This window comes from Agelaius tricolor, unplaced genomic scaffold, assembly GCF_023055355.1.
Source record: "Agelaius tricolor isolate 1412-34295 unplaced genomic scaffold, bAgeTri1.0.p SCAF_5, whole genome shotgun sequence".
NCBI lineage: Eukaryota > Metazoa > Chordata > Aves > Passeriformes > Icteridae > Agelaius > Agelaius tricolor.
This window is the reverse complement of record NW_027269265.1, coordinates 48,480,393-48,501,761: the sequence shown is the minus strand read 5'-3', so window position 1 is coordinate 48,501,761 and position 21,369 is coordinate 48,480,393. Positions and strand designations below refer to the sequence as shown.

Below are 21,369 nucleotides of genomic sequence, written 5' to 3'. Positions count from 1 at the left end.
TTCTTGTCAAACGACTGCCACTAAAGCAGCACAGACCCCATCATCCCTTTTGTCCCTCTGACCTTTGCCAGCTGGGTGCTTCCAGATGGAAAGCCATAACTAGGAAAAGATACCAACTTTGTTGGATGACATGATTAAGTGTGAACCACTCACAGAAGGGTGAACATTGCAGATACAGGGCTAAAAGTGGACTGCTGGAGACTCATTGACCCAATAGGTTGTTGAACCTCTCACTGAACCATTGAAAAAAAGTTTCTGCATTTCTTAGTAAGATTTAGTTGGACAGCAAGCCTTGCTTGGAAGGAAAACTTTGCTTTGAAATTCTCAATTTTAATAGCATCTTTGAAGCTATTTTCATTCACAGGTAGAATAAAAAACCCCCAACTCTTGCTTAAATAATTAAAGCTAACAGAAATGTAGTAAGTGTGATATCATTTTCTGATCAGATCTGCAATCTAGTAATTTGAATTAGAGCACAATACAAAAAATTCACTATAAAAAAAATTTCTTAAAATTCTCCTGAACTCTTCTGTATCTGACCAGAACTGAGTTTATTTTCACAGTACAATAGAAGCTGTGAATTCTTCTCATCACCTAAATGCTGGAAGCCCTTCTTATGCATGAAATAATTAAGTGAGCATACTCAGGAATAATTACTTGACACAACTACAGGAAATCCTGCTTTCATTTACATTGTGAGAAAATTGTAATGCAAAACCACTGGCAAGAAATGTTCAAGCAACGTTGGAGCTCACAGCTGCCCACAAGTCCTTCATCTTCCACTTGACCATAACCAAACAGATCACAGCACACAACTTATGACACTGTTTACTGTCCAGTCATCTCAGTGTTTTACAAAGGGAGGGAACAACACCCATTTTTTGATAAAAGAAACAGTGCTTGTCCCAGGACAAGCTGCAGGTCTCTCAGCGGCTGAGACAGCGTTGGGTGGCACATTATCCACATAGAACACTTCATAATCCTATCACCATGTCTCTTAGTACTTTTTTTTTTAAATAAAAATGCCCTATTTCTCCCCAGATTATTACAGTGTCACGGGGATGACACCATGCAAGAGGACAGAACAAATATGCAAAGCAAGAGTGACATGGTAACCAGCAGCAGATACCATAGTTCTTCAAAGAGCTCCTAGAAGCTCCTAGAGTCACAAATTTCCATGGACAAAGAAGACCTCCTTGCAAACCACTTCTTATTTTCATCTGAACTCACCCAAATTTTTCCACATCTGTTTTAAAAGACTGGCAGAAAAACTGGACACGTGCTATCACACAAGCATTTTAATAGTGATTACTCCATATTAGCTTACAGTCAGATCTGTGATGACACCAGGCTACCAACCATTTCTGCCAAGAGGCTCTTTAAAAACACTCTCATTGTATAATACCCATTTACTATGGCTTTTGGAGAGCAACCATCTGCTGTTTCCTAGAAAACATTATGCAAAATTAAGCAATATTCTGTACAAAAATAAATTTGGCAAAATGTATGTTATTGAAATGATGGAAGATTACCCTGGCAAGATAAACTGCATTTCTTATCAGGCTTTCTGCTATTTACCTGGAACAACTGTTTTGAGAACAGACTGTAGTTTTCAAGTAATCACATTTAACCTTCCTAAACACTGGAAAACAGGGTTTCCTTTTTGACCCGTGGAACTTCTCCAACTTTCCAAGACCTGTAATTCATCTATATTAAACTTTAATGGTTTAGAGTGTATGAACCAACTTTTTAAAACCACTCTGGGGTGGAAATCAACTAGCATATCTGATTTAATAGTGGTTGCTGATGCTTAACATGCTCCCTAGATAGCAGTGCAAAAGAACATAGTTCATCACATCTACAAATGATAAGTACATCATCCCACTTTCTCAGGACAGAGGTATGTATCCTCATCTATTTTTATTCTGCTCTGATTGATAATTACAATTTTTTCATCAGGAATAAACCACTGTAAAGATTTTGCTCCTTCCATATAAGAAGTTTTCATCTTTGCCAGGGATTCTTACTGACACTTCAGTTTTACTATCAATTGCATACATTTCCTGACTATTGATTAGTACTTGCTGTAACCAGCTTTGTCACTCTTTCATTTATGTGTTATATTTAAATTATTATCTCTGGCCTAATAATGATTTATTAAAAAAAAAAGCAAAGAAGGATTCTACAAAACAGGGGTTTTGATGCTTAAAGTTTAATGCTATTATTTGTCTGCTTGCATGTGCTTTACTACTCGATTTCACCTAATGCATGGCAATCTTTCCTAACCTAGCCCTTCAAAGGTAATTAAAGGCAAATTTCATTTGCCTTACTGGTAAGGCAAATGAAATGAAATTATTCTTACAAGTAACCGAGCCACTGCCAGCTTCTATGTTCAACTCAGCCTGTATCTTAATGTAACACTTGGTAATAGAAAATCATTGCCATTAAGCTTTGAAGTTCCAAGCACATTTCAGCAGCAGTTGGGCAAGATTTCACACATGTGACTGATGGCCTGTGTGGCAGTCACTGCACTGTGTCACTGTATGTGAAGAAACCCTTGGAATTCAGACACAACATGTATTTACCTGCAGTGAACAATCACTGGGGCATTCTTCTCCTCTGCGCTCTGCATGGCCTCTTCCACTTCCAGTACTAGCTGTAGCAGAGGAGGGGCCTGGTCTGGTGTCTTCTGGTCTGGCCAAGAGGTGTACCAGTAATGTTTCAGGTTTCTGACCTCTTCTCCTTTCTGCAATCCAGTTAAGACAAACACCACAAAAGTTTTACAAGAACTTCTCATTGTAAAATTGATGCTGAAACATGGCCTTCCCTTTAAGACTAAGATTAAATCAATCTGCTGGAAACAGAAGATGGCTGAGCACACACAGTCCAGGAGATTGCTGCAGAGCACTGATGAGATCTTTTTGACACATGTGGTGGAGGAGCCAACAAGGAGAGGTGACCTTGCGTTAAGTACATGTTTGGGCACATGAAGATTGGGAGCAGCCTTGACTGCAGTGACCAAGAGATGGTGGAAGATCCTACATGGAAGGAGCAAGGGCAATAAGTAGGATTACAAGCCTGAACTTTGGAAGACATAACTTTGATTCCTTCAAGGACTTAATTGCAGGAATCCCTTGAGTTAAAGCCCTACAAGACAGGGAATCCAAGACAGCTTATTAATATTCAAGCATCACTTCCTCCAAGCTCAATTTCAGTGCATCCCTTTGGGTAAGAAATCATGCAAAGAGGGCAGGAGCCATGCATGGATGAACAAGAAGCTTGTGGCAAAAAAAAAAAACCAAACAACCAAACCACAAGAAGGAAATCTATGGAATATGGAAAATGGACATGGCACTTGGGAGGAACATAGGTATATTGCCAAAGTATGCAGAGATGTAACAAGAAAGGTTAAGGCCCATTTGGAACTAAATCTGGCAAGGGATGTCAAGGACAACAAGAAGGGTTTTTTCAGTTGCATCAGTAGCAAAAGGAAGAGGAGGGGAAATGTAGGCCCGCTGCTGAATGAGGTAGGAGCCCCGGTGGTAGAGAATACAGAGAAGGCAGAATTACTGAACGCCTTCTTTGTTTCAGTCTTCATTGCCAATGCTGGCCCTCAGGAATCCCAGACCTTGAAGGCAAGAAATTCTGGAGAAATAGCCAACTTTCTTTTGGTTGATGAGCACTGGGTTAGAAAGCATTTAGGTAAACCTGAAACGCACAAATCCATAGGCCCCAATGGGATCTACCCGTGAGTGCTGAGGGAGCAGGCAGATGTTACTGCTAAGTCACTCTCCATTATCTTGGAAAGATCATGGAGGACAGGAGAGATGCCTGAAGACTGAAGGAAAGCCAATGCCACTCCAGCCTTCAAAAAGACAGCAAGAGGGAGGCCTACACACCAGTTAGCCTCAGTTCCATCCCTAAAAAGGCAATTAAGTAGCTCACCCCTGCATATCACCTCTAAACATGTGGAGGAAAAGAAGGTTATCTGAATTATTCAGCGTGGATTTTCCAGGGGGAAATCATGCTTGACCAGTTTGAAAGGTTCCTATGACAGTATGGCTTGCTGGGTAGATGATGGGAGAACAGGAATATTGTCTATCTTGACTTCAGCAAGGCTTTTGACCCTGTCTCCCATAACCTCCTCATGAGGTAAGCTCAGGAAGCACAGATTAGATGAGTGGACAAGAGAGATGTGTTGAGAACTGGCTGAATGGGTTCAAAAACTGTGATTGGCAGCCAAGAGCCCAGTTGAAGGCCCATAGCCAGTGGCCTTCCCCTGAGATCAGTACTGGGTTCAGTGCTGTTCAGTTTACTCATCAATGACCTAGATGAAGAGGCAGAGACTACCCTCAGTACTTTTCTTGATGATGACACAAAAGTAGGAGGAGTGGCTGACACACACCAGAAAGCTGTGCTGCCATTCCATAAGACCTGGGCAGGCTGGAGAATTGGACAGAGAGGAACTCTGTGTTGATGAAGTTCAACACAGCAAGTGCAGGTCCTGCATGTGGAGAAGAATAACCCCAGGCATCAGTAGTGTGTGGGCTGACCAGCTGGAAAGCAGCCTTGTGGAGAAGGACCTGGGGGACAGCAAGCTGTCCATGAGCCAGCAGTGCCCTTGTGGCCAAGGAGGCCAAAGGTATCCCGTGGTGCATTAAGAAAAGCAGAGTTTTCACATTGTGAGTGGTGATCCTGCCTCTCTACTCAGCCCTAGAGAGGGGGCACTCCATTCACCTGGAGTGCTGGGTTCAGTTGTGGGCTCCCCAGCTCAGGAGAGACAAGGCACTACTGGAGAGGGTCCAGTGGAGAGCCATGAAGATGATTAGGACACTGGAGGACCTCACTTAGAGGGAGCTGGGCCTGTTTAGTTTGGAGGAGACACAACTGAGAGGGGACCTTAGCAAAATCTGTAAGTATCTGAAGGGAGGGTGTCAAGAGGATGGGTCAAGGCTCTTTATCAGTAGGGCTTAGCTACAGGACAAGGGCAAGGGGCACAAACTGAAGCACAAAAAGTTCCATCTGAATATGAGGAAATTTTTTTTGAGGGTGACAGAGCACTGAAACAGGTTGCCCAGAAAGTTTGTGGAGTCTTTTTCTCTGGGATATTCATGACTCACCTGGACACAAGCACATATAACCTGCTTTAGGGGAACTTGCTGTAGCAGGCAGGTTGGACCAGATGATCTCCCGTGGTCCCTTCCAACCCCAACCATTATGTGAATGCTAAATGGAACAGAAATCCAAATAGGGAGCCACACAACACAGAAGTCTGGACTTCAAATATCATGACTGCACTTCAGTAAACTACCAAAAAAAAAACCACCAAAAAATTCCTCCCCCCACAAAGTATTCTGCTCTTTTAGTGCCAAGAGCTGTGTGCAAAACACTCCAGGCGGTCTGTTCCCTCTTGACAGATTCATTCAGCAAAGCCAGAGCTGTGCTTGTGACATAATTGCTTTCATAATGTATTTGACAGACAGAGAGCCAGGAGCCATATCTCTGTCTCTGATAGCTAGATAAATAGATGAGGGAGAGAGCTTATTTTTCTATCTTTTCTGACAGACAGACTTATATCGGTCTCCTGTCAATTTTACTCTTCTCTTAGACATGGTGAGAAATTCAGAGGCAGTATGGAAGGTGGGAATTGTATCTAGCTGCAGTCCAGGTCTTTTTGAGAGACACAAATTCTGATTCTCTGTCTCAGCATGGTTATGAATATAGCAAATGTGCTGTTTCCTTTTTGGAGTGCCAAGTAGCGCTGTGAGCTTCTGATTTTGTGTGTTCAAAGTGATATCCTTCTGTCTGATTTCTAAAGGTGCAAAATAGTAACATGGTGCCCAGGGAACTGGCCTTACCCTTGCAGCCATTGCACAAGCCAGCTGGCACAGGGCAAAGTAAATGTTTGCAAAAGGTCCAAGAACAAGAGTGTTAGCTTCCACAACCCTCCCTTCAAACCACGGCTGGATGAGTCGAAGAGAGAAAAAAAAGACAAATATAACTCTTTCTGAAGAACAAGGCACAAAAATCTAAAAACAGTTTGTCACGTATACTCCCAAGTCCCTCCCTATGCTTGTCAGTCACTGGATGCTCTGTGGTTGTGTATTTTCCACCCTTCTCTTTGGATGACAGAGCTTTTGCACAGCTTCACAGTGCACTAGATTGGGAAAACAATCACGTTAAATCGTTTTCCTTTCTTGGATGGACTAATTTTCAGAAGAATCAATCAGTTTCTCCCTTTGGCTTGGCACACAGTCACAAACACTTGTGAGGGCACATGGGAGATGGCTCAAGGATCAGAACAAGAGAGCTGGACAAAGGGAGGCTCAGCTTCATTGAGATGTTGTTCCATCTTACACTGGGTTTAAAGTACTCACTGAAGCATAGCCACAGGATCCTTAAGGCTGTGTCTAGCTCACTTCAAGAACAGAGACTTACAATCATAGCACAGAGTCTGCCCTTAGGTTATTTATCCTAGGGAGAAAATACTTTGTTTAAAAGAGCATAACTAGTTATCATGAATAACACTCAAACTCACTACAGTAAATCAGATCAACACTGCTCTGAAACACAGTTGCTTTTGAATGTGTGACTATGTGTGAGTCACAGAAGTTATAAACACCCAATTCTTAACTCAGTTGTGAAAAATTATAATAAAAATGCTGTCAATAACACTGAGAGAAAAGTAAAAGTCATCTGAAGAAAAACATGAATCACTACATAAATCATTTAGTTGACAGCAACAGAAAACACAAAGTTCTAGTGATGAACTCTGGATGCCTTTAGTTTTGTCTGCTGTGTTAAAAGTTTTATGCTTCTGCTTGGAGCAGCCTGACTTCTGTGGTTCTGTACACTTCTGCTTTGACTTGAACAAAATATTCTCTATTGATGGTTCCTTGGGACTGAGAAGACTTGGGAACAGCTAAGATTTAATAGACAGTTTGAAGTCTACAGCACGTATTCTGTAGCTGAAATCATGACTCAGGGATAGACACTAGCAGCTTTCTCTGAGAACAGAAAACAAGCCTTGCCTATAGCCTGAGCTTTTTCTAAATTCCTAAAACCTGACAAATCTTGTCCCCTATGAAAAAATGACAGCCCACTCCGTAAAGCATGCAGTAATCATGTATTTCTGAACACTCCTATTTAAGGGCAAAGTTAAGTCAATTCATGGCTTTCCCAGTTTTTACTACCAAGTCACTTAATATATGCATGGTTCAGAGCTGCTGCTCAACTATTGCCACTAAATGGCAAATGTACAGCTCTAGGGAAAGGCAACTTTAATGTAATCTTTATTTCAGCTCTAGAACTCAGCAATTGACATCCTGACATTTGAAGGTGGAGGGAAGAGACATTGACCCACTAGTACTGAAAACAAAACCATTGTCTAACTGGAAAGCAAAACCAGATCAGCTGCAAGCCTGCAACATGTAGATATTCTTCACTTCCCACTTGTCATGGAGTGCAATTTTCTTCTTGCTGCCTTTGCCAAAAGCATGAGTGACAGACTTTCTACACTCTGAATCCAGACATGGGATGTCATATGCTGGCTTTCTGCCCATTAGCATATGGCTGAAGAGACTTGAAACTGGTTGGATAAAAGGAGAGTTTTTCCAGCTTGGAAAGAAATTGTTGTGTTATACTGAGGTCGGGGTAGATGTGGCAGATGAAAGATGCATGAAGTTTATGTAAACAGACTGTTACTAAAACATGTAGCTTGATATTCCAGAACTTAGCAATGGAAAGAGCTGTAAAGTAGGACTCTGGCACTTTAGATTAAGTAGTATCTAAGTTCTTAAAAAATTAAACCAGTACTGAAACTTTCTATCCACAAGATGATAGAATGGTTACTGGTATATAAAACTACACTTGCAAAGTAAGAAGCTCTCTGTGAGCTGACATTTCATTCTCAATGATCAATGAACCCCGAGGACAAAGGCATAGAATGAGTCACTGGTTTCTTACCCAGTGAACCCCACACTACTACAACTGGCCTGGTGGCTTTCAGACTGTACACATGCAGCCTAAACCTCTGACTGCTGATTTTCCTCTAACTTTCATGCTGGTGAACTAGGCAAAGCTACAATGACTTCAGTAATGACAAGTGGTATTTGTCCAGCACTACACTGTGCAGAAGCTTTCTACACAACTCCCCTTGAACATCTGCATTTATAGGTTTAGACAGCTAAGCTACTGTAAGTACATTGTAATGATTTACCTTTAGGGTGATGAGCCTTAAACGGTAATCGTCTGCTTGTATGACTCTGTTAACTGTGATTTCTATTCCTTCATAGGTGACCTGTTCCTCTGGCCAATATTCTGTGCATTTCTGTGTGCAATATAAAACAAATCCAGTTAAGCAGGTATCAAGGGAGGCTTGGTTTCTTTCTCCTCTGAAACTGAATATAGCACATGCATAGATGAATGTGAATAAATTTTGTTTCTATAATAAGTACAAGCTTTCACTTACTAAACAGGGACCGCATTTCAGTTGATTTTTGCTGCATCCATAATAGCCTGATTGCTTGATTAAAAATCAAGTAATTACTAACCAATGCTTTTAAATACACACATCCTTATTTATCTTTATGCAACTGATGTGCATTTTGAAGGTTCATTAGAGAGGCTGGTGGCAATGTGCTTGTGTTTTAAATTAATCTTTTTCTCGAGATAATAATGATTAGTATAATATACGCTAGTTACCAATATATCTGTGCTTCATATATACTGATGTAGAAACACAAAATACAGCTTTTCTATTTTTTATAATGGCTCAATGTTGTCTGAATATAAAATGATAATTTGCATATGTTTTTGCACAAAATAACATGACTGGGGATGCTTAGGAAAATAGATTATGTACCAAAATTCACTTAAAATTGTCAGTGAGAATCTTTCAAAAATAAGGAAGTAAAAGGCAGCAGTAGCTGTGAGAGAGATTGGACTACTACATTTGATTTTGCCAAAAACCAGTAAGAGATACACAGTTTGTGTTTCCAAGTGTCACAACCTGACACTTGGAAACACAGAAACTATAGTCCATTTGCAGATCTACTGTGTGGTACTGATACACTAGAGATGAGCCAGTGCAAATTTGCAGGTCCCTCTGATCCTGGAAGGAGGGCTAAAAAAGACTGGTTTTGTAATTAGTTTCTCTAAATTAATCAATATGCAAAGGCAGAGGCAGGCATTTCAACATGGTGCACAAATTAGTTCATGGAAAAGGAATGACACGAATCAGGCAGAGGCTGAGAAAAAGGCTCCCTTGTGATAATGCAAGAAGCTATTTCATTATCACAGGGGAGCAGGTATCTGCTATTCAACAAACCTCAGTAAAGATGATGCTTGTAAGATTCCTCTTTTACACAGCTGTACACAATCTTGGAGGAAACAAGTTGAATCATTTTTCTCTCCCCCACCAAACGTAATTCCACTTGAGGAGAAAGACTAACAACAGAGAAGTACCTTGCTAAGTTACTGAGTCAAAATTTTTGTGTGGGAGAATCAGAGTTGTTCCATCTGCACAGTACATCAGTTAATAACCCACTGGGAGTGTGGCCCACTGTGTCTCTGTAAAGTTATTTATGCAGATTGTGTTTTTTCTTCGTCTACTCATAAACTGCAGAATCCACTGCAAAAATTGTCGAGAGTGCTACCAGCTATCAATAGCACAGACACTGCTCTGCTTAAAGGAGTGGAGTAAGATTGCCCACTCATTTCTGGGGGCTGTCTGTCAATTCAGATTAGAAGTGACAGAGGGCTGAGGTGCAGAGCTTTTAATCCTCACATTAGTGAAGCCATTGCACTGAGAAAGAACACAAAGTCTCTCTCACTAGCATCATTGCTGAACAAAACTTTTGGGTTTGAATCTATGTAATTTGAGTCCTGCTATTCATCTATTAATAGAAGTGTTGCAGAAAAATGGAGTGAGTATAGAAGACGTTTGCATGAAAGGACCTTGTATTTATGGCTGATATTGCTGACATCAATACATTTTTGACAAAAAATGTATCAGGAAAGACTCAGCAGCTCTGTTGTGATATACAGGCTGTAGCAAGCTCCAACTCTATAGTGCATCAGCACTGCAGTGCACTGCTTCCCATGACTGAGAGGAGGGTTGAAACACTTGGTCAGTGCAGGTAGGAGGCAATCCAGACATAAAGGTTATTTTGCCTTCCTGTTATACAATCTTCTTATGAAAACTATAGTTGAAGAGCATTTCAGATATGTCATTCAGGACCAGCATTTCCTCTGCATCTTCTTTAAACCTCAAAGTCTGCAAAGGATTCTGGTGCACAAACTATGTTACAACATTTTAATGTTGTATGTGCCAGAAAATGACAACTTTGATTAATAAGCACGTTATTGCTTCAGTGCTGCTGCTCAGATACAGGCAGGTGCAAATTCAAAACCTGAGTGAAAACAAAGCATTCAGATCAGCAACATACTCTGCATGTTTTGCATTGTTTTCAGCAATCCTTGACAGGACATTTCCAATGAGCCAGCTGTAGTAAATGACCATTTTTAACTTGCAAAGCATCATAATTCTGTGTCAGTCTTGTTCATATCTTTTTTCAATGAAGTTGAAAAAAAATACATGAACATATTTATTTTATATCTATGAAAAGCTAAAGGTTTGTGCACATGCATGATTATGGGCACTAAGCTTCCAGCTAGCAGATAAGCTACAACTCTGTCTGTATGCTGGATGCTTGCCCATATTCTTTGCCTTCTTAGCATCTAAAGCTTCTTCTCCAAACAAAAATCTCTAACCTAAATTACTAATCTGTTCTCAAGGACAAGCCTGACATACAGTGGTGCTGCAGCTTAAGAAACAACATTTGGATATCTCCACCTAGCCTTGCTGCTTAGTGGTGGGGGAGGATGCAGAGCCCAACACATGCCCAGACCACTTTCTCACATCTTACACTGCCAGTAAAGGCAGATGTGAGCTCAGCTACCTGTCTGTGAGCTGAAGCCCAGGCACAAAGTTCTTGCAACTCTGCTACGGGGGAAAGATTTCAGCAGGTAAGTAATGAACAGTTGGAGGGCTGCAGTATTATAAATTGCAAAAAAAAGAAGAATTCACTTTAGGTGGATTAGCACAAACATCACTACAGTTTAATTTATGGTAGGTGGCAAAAAGAAAATTTCAGCATCTTTATTTCAGTGTTTCATAAGCATTCCCTAGACTCTTTCAGGGGAAGGTCCTCAATATCCAAGTCAGCCCTAGTTGTTGATTATCATACAGAAATCAGGTACTTCCTCAATGAGATGTGCATGTAGACATCAAATCATAATAAATGCAAGATAAAGCAGCAGCAACTCTACTGATTAAAGATATTCAGCCTTAGCAGTTATGGGGTACTATTGCTTTTGATTCCTTCAGAAAGAACTTCAAAGGCTGCCTGCAAATAGAGCTGGGTTAGGAGGGGTTTCAGGTCAGTTGGGAAAGGAAAATGGCAAAACCAACAGTAGGAGAAATCAGACAGCAAAACAGGACTCACAGTAAACTGAAGCGAAAGAGAAGCCCACATCTTCTCTGAGCCTGAAGAATTTAATGCTGGCTCTGATTGCACAGGCCACTGAGCTAACTTTTGTTTGCTGGCTTAGTGTCTATGCTGAAAATAACTCCTGGAGTACAGATAAAAATATAGACTGGATGTAACAGCATTACCTCATTCATCTCTTCTATATTGGTAATCATGACAATGATGGGAGAACGCTCCTGCCACACCATTCTCCAGAAGTCAGTGACAGTATTAACTATCGGTCCCTGAGTAGCAATATATACCTTTTCCTCTCCTCCATAGCCCTGCCAACAAAAGAACAAGAGATCAGTTTTAACAGGGATGTCCACCATAACCTTGAAGGTTAAAAAACCAGAGAGCTATCCTGGATGAAATGCTGACTGTGTGGCACCAGCTCTCCTCTCCATCTCTTTCCTGCACACGTGTACATGGAGCAAAGACAGTACAGACTCAAGAAATTCCAGCAAAGAGTGTCCTACAGCCTTGAGGTGACTCTGGCTAGGTCATGAGCCTTATTCAGGCTGATTATCCAGTGCCTTGGTTAGGCCAGCTGACAAGGAATTTTGCATCAGGAACTGTAGCAGTATGTTTCTGCCTGGTCTGAATCTGTACAGGTGCACTTTGAAATTGGGGTTTCAGCTAAGATAAACAGGAGAGAAGAGCAATCAGATCAGCTAGGATGCTTTTAAAAGCCAGTGTGTGCTGCAATTCTGTTTACATTAACGGTGGCTGATAGAGGCTGGGCAGACACACTGGGCTATGGAGCTCTTACCCTGATGTAGTTAGCATTGATGTAAGAGCTGAGGGGGTCGTCCTGATCAGCTGAGGTAAGGCACACTCTGCTGTGAGGATCTGAAAGGTGTAAGGAGATAAGGAATAATTTATCAGAGGATGGAGACACAAAAGATTATTTAGTAGAGCAAGACATTTACATGCATTCATGGCCATCACAGCAGATGTGAGTGGCCTTAGAAAACCCCCATGTTAAGACTATTAAAAAAGGGAAAGAATGGTTGGGGTAATTTGCAGCCTTCTGACAATTTCACCCACTCTCTGAAGCCTGCCTTAATTGGTCCTGAGTCAGTGTCTCAGCATGACTCTGGAAAAGCAGTTTTCTGCTACAGGAAATTATTTCTCAATCTGTTAGGTCAACAGACTCATTCTGGCTTCAAAGACATTAGAATATTGTTTGTGAAATGATAGCGAAGAGCTTTTCTACCAAAACATAAACATGCATTTCTTGCACCCAGGCAAGCCAGATGACAATAACTCCTTCCCAGTTTCATCTTGCAATGAACCACACTCCAAGATGTGCTATTAACAAATATAATGGTTATAGAGAAATTAAAGAATATTAACAGTCTCTTGCATTTTAAGTCTCTTCAGTACTTGAGTCTCCTTCATTGAGGCTGTTTATGAAGCATAATTCTTGTTCTAATAAGATGACAAAAGAAAACATTATTCCACTTCAGAAGTTCAGTCCAATTCCTACCTAAGTCAATGACTGTTTCACTGATTTTAATGGGACCTGACACAGGCCCACATTCATCCACTTTTACCAGTGCTACCCAGTTTGTTATCATTGACAAGAAACATCCTCCTGATAGAGGCCTCAGCAAACAGCAACAGTGTATATGACCAAGATAATGTTAAAAACAAACCACAGGTGCCTTTTTCATAAAAAACTTCAGCTGACTTAGAAAGCAGAATAAGATTTATGCAAAAATTGTGCTTTACCCAATATCATATTAAGGACAGAGTACACAGTAATTTTTACAGTACTACAAACACAGAGGCAGCATGAAATGCTGTCCTCAAACAGACCAGATTGATGTTTTCTGGGATCTTTGGATTTGAAGTGTAAAGAGAATGTTTAGGTCTCCTTTCTACCCCTCTTTGCTGCCAGCACCAAGCCCTGTGAAATGGCTTGGGATAAGAGACCCTCTCCTTTCCTCAGCAATATCAAGCCATTGTGTGGCCACAGTCAGGAACAAAGTTGCCAAAAGTTCTTCCAGAAAAAAAAGCTCAGATCATAACGAGGCCAGAATAAAGTTGTTAACTTTTAGAGAGATGGCTGAGTGAAAGAGTTATCTGAGATGAAGAGGTCAAAGTGACAACAGTGGCTGCTGGCAGATACCCATATGGCTGAGATGAAGAGGTACCAAATTCAGAATATACAGATCACTTAGAGATCTGGCACCTTGGGCATCTGAAATCAATATCCACTTTTTCAATCTTCCCATTGCAGCAAAAACAGCAAATTAATAGTTGAATGAATCACCTCAACCGTTAGCACAGCAATAGTGAAAGGCTGTTAAATTCTTTTACACTTCTGGTCTGAGGTAGAGTACAAAGTCATCAAAATAGTTTCACACATCAGGCTGCAGTTGCTGGAGTTTGTAGACATAAAAATAAACTTTTTGAAACCATTTTCAATCTGGATTCATTGACTGCTAGGTATAGCTGAGGACATTTTTGACTTTACTGCACTTGTATTTGTTAACCTGACATTGAACCTTTTGGATTTTTCGAAAGGCTACTGTAGTGATGGTACCACCTTCCAACAACAGCTTAGAGGAAAGAAAAAAGGCATGACATCCAATTGTATCACTTTTCAAAGTATGAGAGAGGGGAAAATGATGACACTAGTAAAAATTTGTACCAAACTGTTTTCTCTAAACTCCTACTCCTGCCTACAAACAAAACTAGCATAATAGAAAAGAAAAATACTTTTCTGTGTCATCTTAATGCCATCAGGCCAGTTCCCAATATTCTCAGTCTGCATTTGAAAAAACATCAGTCAGGAAAATAATGCTGCTAGAATTTGGTCTTTCAAAAGAAATTTAATCAAAGAAATCAATAACTAACATCTTAATAAACCAAGTTCTTGGGTACAACTTTTAAGCAGCACCAAATGATGCAATGCTAATAACTAAAAAACCTACATTTCCCTGAGGATCAGCAGCATTTCGGTTCTTCATGCTCTGTACCTCTTGGGAAATTTGATTTATGCTTTGAAGCCATGCTGCTGCTCCATAAACATGGCTTTTGGACAATATATTGTGGTGACAGTACACTTCATGCACTCTGGAAAGGAAAATGCAAAGCCCTCCAGCATGTGGAATAAACCACCCTGCCTCAGTGACTTAAAAAGCAGAAACTTACTTGGGAGAATTGTTTTGTAGCGATTCTTACGCACTAAGCCTGGAATATCATATTCCTTTGGATCAACAAAGTTCATTGGAATTTCCTGTTAAAAGAAAAGAAAAACAAAAAACCCACGAAAAATAAGAGACAGTCAGTAGTATTATTAGATTCACAGGAGGTATAAAAACCCCAAGCCCATTACGTCCTACCTGCGAGGGAGGCAAAGTGATGAAGTCAGCTGGGACATATTGTACAGTACCTCTAGCAACTTACCACCAAAGTATGATTGATGTTTCCTTTTTCTGTCACTTTCTTTTCTGAAATCCTTCATGTAAAAACGCTCCTAGTGACTAATTCATTGAGTAACACGCATGACATATTCACTCCTAATATTATTAGAACTGAATTGCAAGTGTAGGCACAGAGCGATGCAAGAGGTGGAACGCAAGACGCTGCTCCAAGAGGATGGACCATCCTTTCTGACTCACATCGCTTCCTCTCTGAGGGTGGAAGGTAATAATCTGCTGGGGACTTGCACCAGCAACAAAGTATGACACACATGATGACAGGCTGGTGTGCTGACCCGACTCCATGGAGCTGCGGGAGTGTCACTGCTTTGCTCATCGTGCTGCCAAGCTCCATGGAAAAGGACAGCAAAGGGGTGTGCAGGGATTGCCTACACTCCCCATTCCTGATGCAAAGAACACACAAAGATGGAGGGGCTTCCTCACTGTTCCTGTTCCCCACTGCTCATCCCCTGCAATCAGGGGCTAATGCCAGGTGGGAACAAACAGGAACCTTCCAGCAGCTGGAGTGGAAGGCAGGTGAAGAGAAGGGATGGGTTAACCAGGCTCACAGCAGAGAGATGGCTCACAGGAACCAGGAGGCAGAGCTGGTCATCACAGCTACTGCACCATCAATTTGAGAGACCACTACAGCACAGACTGGGAACAGGAATCAGGGTTGAGTGAGGCAAGTGAGGGAAAAACCTAAGATGAGCAGAACTATGGACTAGAGAAACAGAGAATTATTAAGGCTGAAAATGACCTCTAACATCATTGAGTCCAATCTTTTACCTAGCACCTCCATGTTTACTGCTAAGCCTTGTCCCTAAGTGCCACATCCACATGTTTACAAACACTTTCATGGATGGTGATTCTACCACTTCCCCAGGCAGCCTGTTCCAGTACTTCTTCCTTTCAGTGAATCATTTTTACCTAATATCCAATTGAAATCTTCCCTGGAACAACTTGAGGTCAGTCCTGGAACCTTAGAAGTCTATCTGAACTCCACCTCTTACAAAGCACTGGGCACACTGCTGGCTTTAACCAGAGGCAAATAAGGACAAAAATGTTTTGTTGAAGTAATTTTCTATCAATTTTGAGAACTGCATAGGAACAAAATCTTCATATTTTTCTCAATTGTTCCTTGGTATTTAGTCAACCCAAACTCTTCCTGAGCCAAGCTCCATGGGCTGTTTTTGGGTCTTAAGTCATTCACTACACAAGCCAATTATTGGTGAAATCAACAGGACTGCTGTCTGAATAGAAACTCTAAATCTTATATGAATTTCAGGATTTAGCCCTGTTAATGTGCTCCTCGACTTTTCTTGAAAAAGTGAAACAACTGCTTACTTCATCTGGGATCTGGACTTTGAAAACCAAGTAGGTTAGACAGAATGAAAACACACTAAGAGCTAGCTGGTGGTAACTGCTCATAAAAAAGAACTGGTTTACAATTTTTAATTATAGAAATAACATTTGAATTGCACAGCATTTTGTGTTCTTTCATTAAAGAATGAAAATAGCTTGGGGATGGCTTGGCTGCTGGATGATTCTAGGAGCACCAGGAAACCTAATTCAAAATCTCTCAGACAAACGAAGTCTACATCTAACATTATTTTCTTTGCTTGAAAGCTACAGAATAGCTCAAAGACTGGTGAATCTGTATGTGGACTAATCCAGCAGTCAGTTCAGACACCAAGTGAACATTCCTTCCCTAAAGGAGCAATAGATACTTTAAAAGAATCAGGGCTTTGCCTACACAGAAGCTGCTTTCCTTCATCTTGTACAACACTAAAGGAATTAAGGACCACAGATACCTTGTGTTCTACTTTAAAACAGAAGCCCAGAGTATCCCCCTGTTCTCATAAAGGGAAACCCCCCCCCGAAACGGCACAAGGAGGGAGGACAGCAAGTGACAATCAGAGTGGTCTTTCCCTTTCAGACACTTAGAGGTCATGAAGAGGACAGGCTGAAAGGGCTGTAATGTTGCAAAACAATCTTCCTCTGCTCTGCTGAGATTTCATGCTTAAGAGGATATTTGACATGGCAGTATTAACTTCAGTAGTTTACAGCTAGTGAATTATTTTTGTGCAGAGAAAAACACCAGAAATAATAATTTCTATAGCTGCTGCTAAATGACAGAGCCACATGGTGAGTCAGGTAACCAGAGAAAATTTAGATTTGGCAAGTAGCTCCACATTAAGTATTCAACAGCAAAAAGGGTGGTTTAGGACTAATTTCATTCCTAGGGCAACTCCAGACATCTTTCCAGAAGTTATGCTTATAGGAAATGTGGCTTTTCTTCTGAACTCTAAAGATTTTTTTGTTTTTGTTGCTGTTGTTAAAAAGGTAATATACATCAGAGAAAGAAAAAAATTAAAATCCTGTGAAACAAAGACTTGTTGTTGGTTTTGCCAGAATCAATTCTCTAGTTTTTACGTGACAACATTACTGAAAGCTTTCAGACATTGTAATTTAAAGGAATGAAAAATTTGGGAATTGCATGAAATGCTTCACTGGCAGAAGCAGAGTTTGTGTGCACTACTTTTAGACTAGCAGAAAATAATACCAAGGTCTTCTCTGGTGAGACAACATCCCATATTTATTGATGCTCCTAGAAGAGAGAGGTCAGACACTCACAAAGAACTCTGCCTGGAGTATGAAAGGATCCAGTGCCTTCTTGTGCAGCTCCTCTTCAGTCAGGATGTTCGAGGCAGTCTGGAGGTATTCCCGGGCTGACTGCTCCCGTGGGGACATGACATAGCCAAAGCCTTGCTCAGAGCAGCCTGGGGTGCACATATCCAGTGTGAGTGAAACATTTGAACCTCTCCTGCAAAACAGAGCAGTCAAAGTTTGCTTACAGCAGACCCATCACTGCCAGCAATGAAAGATGAACAACTTTAGGAAATCACCCAGCTGGTTCTGATGGGGACATTTCGGTCACTACCTATAAGAAAATGGGTGATGCTTCTTGTGTGGACAAAACCAGAAGATGATTTTGTACACTGAAACATCACTGGGGTAAGGTCTTGGGATAAACTGCCAGTTCAACTTCAACAGAGACACAAAAAGCCAAGCAATTGCAGTGAATAATTTTTCCATCTGAAAAATGTTCTTTCCACAACTGCACATCATAAGAAGGGTAAAATGAAGGTGCCAATACTTTAACAGTCACATTTTAAACAGATACTCTTAAGTGTAGAATTTTTTTTGTGTAAGTTAGCCACACAACAAACCAAATAAGTAAAAATGCTTATTATGAATAAAGTTTTAAAGCACTTCTGTTAGTCTCACATATGATAGACAAATGTGAGATTCAAAAGCTGTCAGTGAATCTATATTTAAATTTCTTTAACATAATAATAAAGCCACACAATATGATGATTACTAGGTAGAGGTTCTACGCATTTACACAGTAAACCTATTTTTGATGAATCTCCTCTCAAAAAATTTAGTTAGAGGAGCTATTAAAAACCATGTAGGCACACAGGCATGACCAACTCACAAAGAGGATAGAAGTCATCACTTGGATCACAACCCTTTCCTGGACTCAGGATTTTGTCCAAAAGAATTTGCAGCCAGCCTCCTACTATGATTCACAGCCATGGGGAAATGCCACCAGTGGCCGACATGGAATCTTTAGTGACACCTTTCAAAGGATTTCACCTCACCCTCCTGTGTGCTACTGAACAGCTACCACATTTCTCCCCCAAAAGAGATGCATTTGACAAAGATTGCTTTTGGTTCTTTCAAGGCAGAGGAGGCTACCTACATTAATAGTTCTTCAGCATGAAGAAATGAGATTATTTCTTCTTCAGCAACATTCAGTGGTGTTTGAATTTAGCTGCTGATCACCCTTTTAAGTGCATAGGTGGTTAAAGAATGAGAGGGAGGTAAGAGAAAAGCAGAATGGATGCCAAAGAGGCACAGGTAGGTAACACAACACCAAACAAAGGAAAAGTGACCAATGTATAATGTAAATGAAGTTTGTCAGGACACAGCTCAAACCTCAAATGATGTCTGTCTTCTCAAGGACATGTGTATGCTGAAAACAAGTTTATATCTTGAGTGTTTGCACTGTAGCTAGTTTGAGAACTTCAAGCAATTGCTTTCATTGTCCCACTTCTAGTTATTTGACAGGTTTTTGATTGCAATTCATTACTTTAACCAACTGATTATTCTCCAAGCAATACTCCCCAATTCTCTTGATAGAGTGAGTGTCTTTCATGCAGGCTAGCAGTCACCTGAGGAGAAATGTCACATCTTTAAAGTGACAGAAATGGAATGAAATCAGGGATAGTGAAGAACACAAATGACTCGCGTATTTCAAGCCCAATCTTGCCTATAATGAAAAAGCAACAAAGCAGCAGCTTCAGGGACAAGCCCCAGAGGTTACTGTGATCTCATATAAAGGTAGAATAAAACAATAAAAATATATAAAATTTTAGGACAATGTTATAACAAACCATAAAGCAATAAAAAACATTCCAAACCCACAAGAGTGCAAATTTAAAGCCTCTTCTGTAACTCCTTTTTACTGCATCCTGAGGAGCTTCAGAAAATCAGCACTGTATTCTTAAAATCTATCTTCTGTCCTTTGTTTTAAGCTTTAGAGATGAGAATTAACTATGGTTAGCACTCCAATTAAGTTTGAAAACTGAGAAATAAAGAAAGGTGATACTTTGCTATCTGGGCCTCTCAGTAACTTCATTTTTATTCATAACATCCTCACTTTTGCAGCATTTCTTTGCAGGAATTCTATCATCAAGACTTTATTCTATTTCACTAAGACAACTGAAAGGACACGAAACAAAAAAGATTTTCCTTTAATCTTGAAACTGCCCTTTCCCAGCTGTGAACCTCTCTGAGCACCTCCTGACTTGCCTGAGAAACTCCTTTTTTCAAGCTGCCCTTAGGTTCAAGCAGTGGACACCAACTCACCCCAAAGTTTCATTACTGGGTTCATTTGAATAATTCATTTACTTCTGGATTAACTCTATTAATATGAGAAATACTAAAGACTCACTTTTTCTGTGTTTTTCTTTGCAAAAAAAGACTAGTCCTCCAGTACAAGTGACGGGGGAAAAAAATATCAATGAGACCCACCTCTTTCAAAGGTAAAAGCTTTTACTGCTCCATAGGGGATTTCATGCAATGCAGTTGCTGTCTTGATGAATGGTGAGAGACTGATCAAACACAAATAGATGTATTCAATGGGAAGAAATGATGCTTTATAACAGCACTTGTTGACAGCTGTCCAGAAACTGTGTGCTGTTTAACTAACATGTTTAACTAACATTTATAACTGGAATAAAAATAGGACAGGAAATGAAGCAGGTGCTTGACTTCACAACCACATATGAAAGTGACGTTCACAAAGGCAATAAAGTTTCCTACCTGGCACAGAACTCCTAAACCCCCAAAATCTGGGAGCAGACTTTTCCCTGTTAGTCACAGGTACCCTACCTTTCTTGCAAGCCCACGGATTTAACTGTCAGAGTAGCTGGGTCTGTCTCCGCTTTAATGTCCATGACACAGTCAAAGACTGGAGTCTCTGGCACGGGGTCCAGATCTAGGAAGTCATCTTCATTTTTATCCTCTGTCCACTCTGAGTACGTGAAGGAGGGCTGCCGGCTCACAGACTGCCGTCTGTCCTCTTGCAGCGGAAAGGGGGGGTCCGGTGGGGCTCTGAGGAGGTGCCAAACCTGGAGGAAACAAACATTTAAACAAGGTTCTGCTTGTAGCCAGCCCTTCCACATCGCCTAGGGCATGGGTCTTTGGGGCAGCATTCCAGCTGTCTGTATTAGAATTGGAGAGTACTGAAGAGAACAGGAATGTTCCATGCAGGAGTGGCTTTGTGGTGTGTGTTGCAAGGATTCACAACTACCCATTCAAACCTGCTTTCAGCCACAGAGGTTTCCACAGAGCTAGCCAGGCTTAACTCAGGGATACAGTGGAAGTGGAATGTGCTTGTGACCATCATATGCAAGCCAATCTGATACCACTGTCTTTTTGTTCAGTTTCTTATCCTTCCCAGGCTTGTTTACAAAACAAAAATCCACTATAGTAGTCTACTAATTATACCTCTCCTGATTTAATGGCTTTCCATATGAAATTTACATATAGCTGTCTTAAGTTAATATAGCTGAGCTGAACATCTTTAATAACCAGGCACTGTACCCCAAATTTAATGCATAAACCCATCATTTTTTGAAGAGGCCTCAATTTTGATGTACCTGATCCTCGGGCTCAAAATGCCCATATCAGTTTTTGGCCAAGGCACAGACTGTGTTATAATTTAATTATCTGATTTGAATATGGTATGAACATTAAATAATGAATCCTGTGAAGTTTTAAGACACAACTGCAATATGAAAGTTTGTAATATAAATTAACAAAAGGTTTGA

At 40.6% G+C, this 21,369-nt stretch overlaps 1 protein-coding gene across 17 annotated transcripts in view; it reads right to left on the bottom strand.

Moving 5' to 3' along the window:
- Positions 1-21,369, bottom strand: part of PTPN5 (protein tyrosine phosphatase non-receptor type 5) — a 77,692-nt gene that overhangs the window by 5,721 nt on the left and 50,602 nt on the right. For all 17 annotated transcript variants that reach the window (XM_071427794.1, XM_071427788.1, XM_071427782.1 and 14 more), the window contains exons 6-12: positions 20,429-20,667; positions 17,603-17,792; positions 14,697-14,781; positions 12,304-12,383; positions 11,678-11,815; positions 8,219-8,329; positions 2,586-2,746 (exon numbers count right to left, since the gene is read on the bottom strand). In XM_071427794.1, the coding sequence (XP_071283895.1) occupies positions 2,586-2,746; positions 8,219-8,329; positions 11,678-11,815; positions 12,304-12,383; positions 14,697-14,781; positions 17,603-17,792; positions 20,429-20,667 (1,004 nt within the window). The remainder of the gene's footprint in view (positions 1-2,585; positions 2,747-8,218; positions 8,330-11,677; positions 11,816-12,303; positions 12,384-14,696; positions 14,782-17,602; positions 17,793-20,428; positions 20,668-21,369) is intronic.